The sequence below is a fragment of the Chiloscyllium plagiosum genome, chromosome 39 (assembly GCF_004010195.1).
Source record: "Chiloscyllium plagiosum isolate BGI_BamShark_2017 chromosome 39, ASM401019v2, whole genome shotgun sequence".
Taxonomy (NCBI): Eukaryota; Metazoa; Chordata; class Chondrichthyes; order Orectolobiformes; family Hemiscylliidae; genus Chiloscyllium; species Chiloscyllium plagiosum.
This window is the reverse complement of record NC_057748.1, coordinates 10,138,614-10,148,381: the sequence shown is the minus strand read 5'-3', so window position 1 is coordinate 10,148,381 and position 9,768 is coordinate 10,138,614. Positions and strand designations below refer to the sequence as shown.

At 45.4% G+C, this 9,768-nt stretch overlaps 1 protein-coding gene across 1 annotated transcript in view; it reads left to right on the top strand.

Annotated features, from left to right (window-relative positions):
• Positions 1-9,494, top strand: part of LOC122542020 (serine/threonine-protein kinase BRSK2-like) — a 175,407-nt gene extending 165,913 nt beyond the window's left edge. Inside the window, exons 17-19 of the mRNA XM_043679311.1 lie at positions 991-1,171; positions 5,054-5,143; positions 8,141-9,494. Coding sequence (XP_043535246.1) covers positions 991-1,171; positions 5,054-5,143; positions 8,141-8,325 — 456 coding nt within the window. The 3' untranslated portion in view covers positions 8,326-9,494. The remainder of the gene's footprint in view (positions 1-990; positions 1,172-5,053; positions 5,144-8,140) is intronic.
• The last annotated feature ends 274 nt before the right edge of the window (positions 9,495-9,768 follow it).

Genomic DNA, 9,768 nt, shown 5'->3' with positions numbered 1-9,768 from the left:
TGTGTGAGTCTGGGTGTGTGGGGGGGTCTGGGTGTGTGGGTAGGAGTGTGTATATGTGCGTCTGGGTATGTGTGGGTAGGTGTGTGTATGTGTGAATCTGAGTGTATGTAGGAAGGGGTGTGTATGTGTGAGTCTAGGTGGGTGTATGAGTCCGGGTAAGTGAGTCTGGGTGTGTGTAAGTGTGGGTTGTGTGTGTATGGGAGTTGGTGAGAGTATTGTGGTTTTGGAACCCTCTTGTGGGTCACATGACCCTCTTCTTCGACAGCAAGCTGGTGTTTGGCCGCCCTACCATCCACAAAATTCACTTCATCAAAGGAAGTGCCTCTGTGACAAGTTGCCAATTATCTCCAGACCATTATTGGGATGAAAGCCAGGAGAAAAGACAAGGAGGCATTAAAATAAAATCGCTTTATACAATGTCTTTTACCCTTCTTGTTTATGAATTCTGAAAGTATTGGAGATTGGATAAGAGATTCTTGATTGACTGTCAAGGATCATCTAATTGGATAAGAAAATGTAATTTTGCTTTCTGATTGGCTGTTGAGAGGATTGACATGCTGAGCAACCAATGGTGTGAGTGTAGGTGTAAGGTGATTGGAGGCAGGAAGTCATGTGATAGAAACTACCAGTAATACCAGGAGATGGCATTCCTTTGATGGAGCTGGGGTTCTCTGACCATGTTGCAAATGGTCAGACAGGACAACCCTAGGCCTATTCAAAAGGATGCCATCTCCTGGTATGGTCAAGGTTGGGAGTTGCTGGGTGGAAGGTAAGTTTCTCAGGGTGGACAGTGCCAGCCCAATTCAGAGCACGGAAAAACCACGGCCTTCTGTTTGGTCTTGCATGTAAAGAGTGGCCACCTTTCTGTCTCAGGCCGGGCAGTGTTTTTGGTGCCAATCAGACCTTGCCTCCAGTAAGACATGGACTGGGTCCTTTGGGGAAGAAGGGAACTTAGGAAATAAGTTTCCAATGACTTTTACATTCTTCCAGATTCCCAGTTTGAGTCACAGCGTTATCTCTCAGACGAGTTTCCGTGCGGAGTACAAATCGGTTGGCGGTCCAACCGTCTTCCAGAAACCTGTGAAGTTCCAAGTGGATATCACGTATGCAGAAGGGAGTGAAGCACAGAAGGAGAATGGGATTTATTCTGTCACGTTCACATTAATGTCAGGTGAGAGACTTTGTAGCGTCTCCTAGCTAATGTCATCACTGTCATTTGCTGAGAAATTCTACTTAGGACTTTATTTTTGTTCTGAGGAAGGGTCTCTCGATCTGAAATGTTAACTCTGATTTCTCTCGGTAACCTTGATCCGGAGGTGCTGGTGTTGGGACTGGGGTGGACAGGGTCAGGTACCGACGAAGGGGCAGCACTCCAAAAGCTTCTGATTTCAAATGAACCTGTTGGACTATAACCTGGTGTCGTGTGACTGTTGACCTGATTTCTCTCCACAGACGCTGCCAGACCTGCTGAGCTTTTCCAGTAATTTCTGTTGTTGTTGTTGTTTTTTTGTCATGTGCGAAAGGCAGAACGGTCCTGTGAAAATGTCTCGAGAAGGGTTGGGGGGGGGTTTGGAACAGATTTCCCCTGGTTGATCCAGAGAGGGCTAAATGTTTCACTGGGCAAGGCCAGCATTTGTTGCCTGTCCCTCAATTGTTCTTGAAATGAGTGACTTGCGAGAGGGCAGTTAGGAGTCAACCACATTTACCAGGCTTTGGAGTAACGTGTAGGCTAGATCGGGTAAGGACAGCAGAGTTTCTCAAATTAGCGAACCAGCGTTCTCCCCGTGTCTGCGTGGGTTTCCTCCGGGTGCTCCGGTTTCCTCCCACAGTCCAAAGATGTGCAGGTCAGGTGAATTGGCCATGCTAAATTGCCCGTAGTGTTAGGTATGGGATAAATGTAGGGGTATGGGTGGGTTGCGCTTCAGCGGGGCGATGTGGACTTGTTGGGCTGAAGGGCCTGTTTCCACACTGTATGTAATCTAATCTAATCTAATCTTAAAGATGGCGTTTATTTTTACAACAGTTATGTTGTCACAGTCACTGTTACTGAGATTAGCTTTATATTCCATTTTCATTCATTGACTTTAAATTCCGTTAACTGTTCTAGAGTCACAGAGATGTACAGCATGGAAACAGACCCTTCAAATATTGTGTGCAGTTCTGGTCTCCTTCCTATTGGAAAGATGTTGTGAAACTTGAAAGGGTTCAGAAAAGATTTACAAGGATGTTGCCAGGGTTGGAGGATCTGAGCTACAGGGAGAGGCTGAACAGGCTGGGGCTGTTTTCCCTGGAGTGGCAGAGGCTGAGGGGTGACCTTATAGAGGTTTACAAAATTGAGGGCCATGGATGGGGTAAATAGGCAAAGTCTTTTCCCTGGGGTTGGGGAGTCCAGAACTAGAGGGCATAGGTTTAGAGTAAGAGGGGAAAGATATAAAAGAGACCTAAGGGGCAACTTTTTCACAGAGGGTGGTACGTGTATGGAATGAGCTGCCAGAGGAAGTGGTGGAGGCTGGTACAATTACAACATTTAAGAGGCATTTGGATGGGTATATGAATAGGAAGGGTTTGGAGGGATATAGGCCGGGCGCTGGCAGATGGGACGAGATTGGATTGGGATATCTGGTCGGCATGGACGGGTTGTTGCGGCAGGATTTGAACTCATGACCCAGAGAATTGGCCTGGGCCTCTGAATTTGTGGTCTAGTGACATCTTCACCCTAGCACCACCTCCCCCACCCCCAATGCAGGTGCCAGCTTGTAATCTCCTGAGGTCAGATGAATGAGTGGGTGATCTGATTTAGGGGTTTACGACATTAAACAAATGTAGATTCAGCGAAACTGTGTCAGAGGTCCAACAAGAAGGTGACAATCGCAGCCGGAATATCTGGGCAGGTCGTGAAGAAAGCAGGTTCGCTAACACAAAGAGAAGGAGAAATACACTCCTGGAAAAGGCTCTGGGCGGGAGTTGGAACTTGCAGAGAAAAATGCCAATTGCATATTGTGGGAGTGCATGGGCAAGTCGGGCTGAAGGGCCTGTTTCAAATTAGAATTAGCTTTTATTATCACATACTCAAGTACAGGAGTACAGTGAAAAGTTTACAATGTCACCATATGCTGTTCCCTCTTAGGTACAAATCTTGTAAAGATTTGTAAAATAGATGTGGTACAAAAATAGAGAAATAAAGAAAAAAGGTCAGAAGTTCTACATCACAGTTCTTCGTAGAAAATAAAGAAATAAAGTCAAAAGCTAAGCATTCCAGTTCTTGTTTCCGTACTGTATATTCTGACTGGAATCACCTACAGATTGGGTCAGGGAGAAAATGCAACTCTGATTGCTCTGATGAAGAGTCCTCCAGACTCAAAACGTTAACTTGTTCTCTCCTTCTCCACGGATGCTGTTTAACCTGCTGTGATCTCCAGCATTTTCAGTTTTCACTCCAGGTTCCAGCATCTGCAGTAATTTGCTCCAAGAAAATGCAACCTCTCATCCCCACAGCTGCAAGACACCGAGTCATAGAGATGTACAGCACGGAAACACATCCTTCAGTCCAACTCGTCCAGGCCGACCAAATATCTTAAATAAATCTAGTCCCATTTGCTAGTATTTGGCCCATATCCCTCTAAACCCTTCCTATTCATATACCTATCCAGATGGGCGGCACGGTGGCACAGTGGTTAGCACTGCTGCCTCACAGCGCCAGAGACCCGGGGACTTATTGGGCCGAAGGGCCTGTTTCCACACTGTAATGTAATGTAATCTAATCTCATCTAAAATGTTGTAATTGTACCAGCCTCCACCTCTTCCTCTGGCAGCTCATTCCATACACACAGCACCCTCTGGGTGAAAAAGTTGCTCCTTAGGTCCCTTTTATATCTTTTCCCTCTCACCATAAACCTATGCCCTCTAGTTTTGGACTCACCCATCCCAGGGAAAAGGACTATTCACCCTATCCACACCCGTCATGATTTTATAAACCTCTATAAGGTTACCCCTCTGCACCTGATGGACCAGCGAAAACAGGTCTAGCTTATTCAGCCTCTCCCTGCAGCCCAAACCCTCCAACCCTGGCAACATCCTTGTAAACTTTTCTGACTCCTTTCAAGTTTCACATAATCTTGCCTATAGCAGGGAGACCAGAATTGCACACAATATTCCAAAAGTGACTGAACCAATGGCCTGTACAGCCACAAGATGATTTCCCAACTCCTACACTCAATGCTCTGACCAGTAAGGGAAAACATACCAAACGCCTTCTTCACTATCCTATCTAACTGCATCTCCACTTTCAAGAAACTATGAACCTGCACTCCAAGGTCTCTTTGTTCAGCATCATTCCCTCGAGCCTTACCATTAAGTATATAAGTCCTGCCCTGATTTGTCTTTTCAAAATGCAGCACCTCACATTTATCTAAACTTCATCTGTGACTCCTCGGCCCATTGGCCAATCTAATCAAAGTCCTGTTGTAATCTGAGGAAACATTCTTCGCTGTCCACTACGCTTCCAATTTTGGTGTCATCTGCAAACTTACTAACTGTACCTCCTATGTTCACATCAAAATCATTTATATAAATGACAAAAAGCAGTGGGCCCAGCACCAATCCTGTAGCACACTAATAGTCACTGATCTCCAGCCTGGAAAGCAACCCTCCCACCGCCACCCTCTGTCTTCTACCTTTGAGCCAGTTCTGTATCCAAATGGCTAGTTCTCCCTGTTACCGTGTGATCTAACCTTGCTAACAGTTTCCAATGAGGAACCTTGTCAAATACCTTACTGAAGGCCCTCATCAATCCTCTTCGTTACTCAGCTTGAGTGAATTAAATGCAGCAATCCAGTGAATCCCATCATCCTGTTGTCTTTGTCTCACAAAGGTCCAGATTTATTCAAATCACAAATGGCTTCAGTGGGATTCATACAACATAGAACAGTATAGCGCAGAACAGTCCCTTTGGCTCTCAATGTTGCACTAACCAACTTGTATCTGGTATCTAGGGCAGGGCCTTAATCGCTGTACATACAATATTCACAGCTAACAGGCTGTTTGTCTCCACCAGGGCCCAGTCGCAGGTTTAAGAGAGTTGTGGAAACAATCCAGGCACAATTATTAAGTGCCCACGATCAACCCTTGGTTCAGGCACTTGCAGGTAGGTAATCCATATTTTCATAATTGTGTTTGTTTGCTGTGTGCAAACTAGTTGTTTTGGGAATGTGATCTGCAAAGGAACAGTGGGATATCAGTTGAAGACAGTTAGCAAGGCTGGGATAATGTAAAGGAGTCTACTAGTGACAGTGAATTACACAGAGTGTGTTAGGCATGTGTGCTGAACTGCTGCAGATTTACTCTCTCAGAGGAACGTCCCAGCTGGGAAAGACTAGATGGAACAGAAACTGAGAACTGAATGGAAACATTGACAACAGGGAGAGCCTGATGATTCATTTTTAATGTAGTTGTGCCTGCCACATTAATGATCTTAATGGAGTTTACAGGCATTGTTCAGTGTACCAGTTGGGACTGTATCAGAACAGTGCACTCAAAAGAGTTCAAAAGCTCCCCCAACTGAACCAGCAAAATGTCCCAGATGAGTTACCCCTGTCCTGTTTCATTGTCATCCAGACAACCATGTCTACTTACATTTACATAGCACCTGTGTGGTAATAAACCTTCCCAAAGCTCTTCAGGACCATTAGAATGCCGAATCTGACACCAAGCTGGTAAGCTTTAATCAAAGGAGCCGTTTTAGGCAGCAGTGTATTTCCTGCCAATGCCCCTGAACAGGAACTAGGTGCTGGAGAGGAGATTATTGTGCCCTCCCATTGACCTGAGCTGGGGGGTAATGTGCACTGTTTTTGCCTCTGCCTCACCACTCTGATAACCTCAGAGTGTCCATCTGGCCACACCCATCAGCACTGCCCTTGATGCCTGACTTCGTAGTTTGTTTAGAGAGTGGGGCGGTGAGTGAGGAGGTGGATGAGACACCGAGAGCTATTTCTGAGCGCTCTCTTTGTGAAAGGCTTTGCGACTCAAATCAGGAGCACTGGGCTGCCTCGATGTAATAAAACTGAAGGATGATGTGATTATCCCAAATCTTACGGTGCTGGTGGGTGTGACATGGTGTGTATAGGTGCTGTGACTGCATAGACCGTGAGAGAACTCTGTCCCCATCCTCCTCCCTACAGCTGAGTAGGAAATCAAGTACCTTTTTAAGGAGCATTCCTGTGGAGGTAGGGGAGAGAGAGTTAGAGAGATGCTGTACCAACCTTCAGTGTGGTACAGCATCAAAAACTGGGTTATAAATCACAAAAAGTTGTTTTGCAGGTACAACAGGTAATTAAAAAGGTAAATGGAATATTGTCCTTCATTGCTAGATGGATGGAGTTTAAAAACTGGGAGGTTTTGCTGCAGCTGTATAGAGTGCTGGTGAGGCTACACCTGTGTACAGGTTTGGTCCTCTTGAGAAAGGATGTACTGGCATTGGAGGGGGTACAGAGGAGGTTCACTGGGTTGATTCTAGAGTTGAGGGGATTGGCTCATGAGGAGAGATTAAGTAGACTGGGACTATACTCATTGGAATTGAGAAGAATGAGGTGGGGTGGGGTGATCATATAGAAACATATCAAATTATGAAGGGAATAGATAAGACAGAAGCAGGGAGGTTGTTTCCACTGGCAGGTGGATCTAGAACGAGGGGACACAGCCTCAACATGAGGGAGCAGGTTTCGGACTGAGTTCAGGTGGAACTTCTTCACCCAAAGGGTTGTGAATATGTGGAATTCCCTGCCCAGTGAAGCAGTTGAGGCTACCTCATTGAATGTTTTTAAGGCAAAGATGGTTAGATTTTTGAACAGTAAAGGAATTAAGGGTTATGGTGAGAGGGCGGGTAAGTGGAGCTGAGTCCATGTAAAGATCAGCCATGATCTTATTGAATGGTTGAACAGGCTCGATGGGCCTGCTCCTAGTTCTTATGTTCTCAGGAGGCCAGAGCGAGAAGGAATGGGGTCTAGAGGAGAATAGAGAGATGAAGAAGGTTGGGGGTGGGGTTGGGTTGGTGTTTGTGGGGAGTGCTGGCGGCAAGGATATGGAGGGTGTTAATATCAAAATCATGATGTTTCTTAACTGGGAGCCCCTGTGTAACTCTGGGGTCATCTATGAATGCAACTTGGTGTGAAGTAGGTGACAGGCAAGAACGGGTGTGAGTAAGGGTCACAAACACAAGCTGCTGGAAAAGCTCAGCAGGTCTGGCAGCATCTGTCGAGAGAAATCCGAGTTAACGTTTCGGGTTGAGTGACCTTTTCCTCAGACCTGGCCACCCTCAACCTGAAATGTTATCTCTGCTTTCTCTCTTCACAGACCTGCTGAGCTTCTCCAGCAATTCCTATTTTGGTTTCAGATTTGCAACATCTGCAGTTCTTTGTTTTATTACAGCGAAAGGAAAGGACCTGGTAGGGTGGAGAGCGAGGGAGCTTAAATGACAGAACATTGCATGGGACAAAATCTAAAAGGAGTGACATTGAGTGACAGGGTGTCTAGATGAAGTGTAAACAATAGGACAGGAGCAGTCTGAATGCAAAGTCAGGAAGTAAAGAAATAAAAGTAAAAATAAAGTGGAGGAAAAAAGGACAGAATTTAATTTTTTTTGAAGTGTGAGTTTGTAGAATGCTGTAAAATGTCTGATTGGAAAATGAGGTGCATTTCCTCAAACTTGCATTGACGTTCAGTGGGTGGCATGGTGGCTCAGTGGTTAGCACTGCTGCTTTATAGCGCCAGGGACCTGGGTTTGATTCCAGCCTCGGGTGACTGTCTATGTGGAGTTTGCACATTCTGTATGGGTCTGCATGGGTTTCCTCCCACAGTCCAAAGATGTGCAGGTCAGGTGGATCGGCTGGGCTAAATTGTGCTGTGATGTCCAGGGATGTGCAGGCTAGGTGGGTTAGTGATGGGTGGGATCTGGATGGTATGCTGTACTGAGGGTTGGTGTGAACCTGATGGGCCGAATGACCTGCTTCCACACTGTAGGGATTCTGTGATTCATTGGAACACCACAGCAGGTCAAGGACAGAAGGGTCAGAGTGGGAAGAAGGTAGAGAATCGAAATGACAGCCAATCTTATCTTTCGCTTTCTCTGCCTGTTTTGTTTTAATAGATGAAAAGAACGGCCAATTTAGCCATCCTTCAGGAACTCCAATCCGAGGCGCCCAAAGCATGCCCAGAGCGTGGAACGATTCAGAGTCCGTGGAGCATTTCAAACGAGGTGACTCCAAACATTCATCCTCCTTGAAAGAGAAACCCAAGCTTTTATCTTCCAATGGCACACAAAGTCAACCGTAATAAAAATCGAGCAAAAAAATAACAATTGGAAAATGAGGCATCTCACACAGTGTTTGTGAGGATGTAAATATCTTTAAACATGAAGGAAAAATGGAACGGAATATGACCTCTATAGTCCCATTTCATTTTATTATTTAAAGATTTAAGGGCCACTACCTGAGGTGTGGGCCTCTGCCTTCTGAGTTGACTTACCCATGATGCTCATATTTGCTTCAGGAAATCATGGGACCTGTTTCCACAGTAACCGTATTCAACCCAGTATATCAGCAGACTGATGGTTTCGAGGCTTTTATGTCTCTACAAACCTTCCCCATGCAAACTCCACGCACCCTCCCACTGGAAGAAGGGAATGTGGGTCGCGAGTGAAAACCGCTTCCCGCTCAGATCCAAAGCGGATCCAGCCAGGAAATTTAGCGGAATCCTCGTCCGGTTTGCATCCAGCACTTTGTAGCCTTGTGGATCGGATCGGTTCACATGACAGTCAAAGGAAAAGCGAGTACTTTTATACAGTTATTTCCCACTTTATTGTCGACACAACGGGCTGCTTGAACTAGTCCTGTTTTATGCAAATATCGCCCACACAAGAGGCTTCAACAGCGACTTATAGGATACAGCGCAACCGAAGCACAAACCATCATTCAATACTACTATTAATTCAACGGCTTTGAAAGTTCAAGTAAAAATTCTCTTTTGAAAACTCATGAAATATTTCAACAGTTAACCGCCGTCTCCATCCCTGACTTTGCGTCACTGTTTGTGGAGAAACTCACTCCCAGAACGTTGTGTTTATGTCATTGTACAGGCGGCAACTTTACTTTCTGCTCTGCTTCTGCCACGATTGTGGACAAGCTTCCCATTACAAGTGAACCCGGGGTGCCTCTGTTATTTATGATACAGTGATGGCTATGTGCTGCAGCTCAGCATTCCGAATGTCTTTAGAGTACAGACTGTTTATATTGGAACATTAGGCCTCATCTCTGGCCTCTTTTGTGTTCTGGACCAGAATGTAAGAATATGGTGACAAAGCACAGGAATTGGGGCTAGAAATGAGTTTGGTCTCATACGATGATTAGGATCAGGAGGTGGCCATTCAGCTCCCTGTCCTGCCATTCATTTAGATCACCTCTTCCAACTTGGGAGCTCCAGGAGGCTTTTTTAACATCCTGTTCCAACATACGAGGGTTAGAACTGGACTGAGAGAAATGTGCAGGGACATGGCGAGCTAGAGACCAAAACAGGCGAAGATATGGGCAATGATTTTAACTCTTCCCATCTGGCAGGTTACAGGTAGCATTACATCAGATTTATACATTTATTCATCTTCCTTCAAGACAGGAATTATAAAAATCCAGCCAAAATTGTCAAAAGTATCAACCAAGGAATGCAGAGATCACCTTCCATTGAGTCGGAAGCAAGAAGTTTAATATATAGTCACTTGATTAT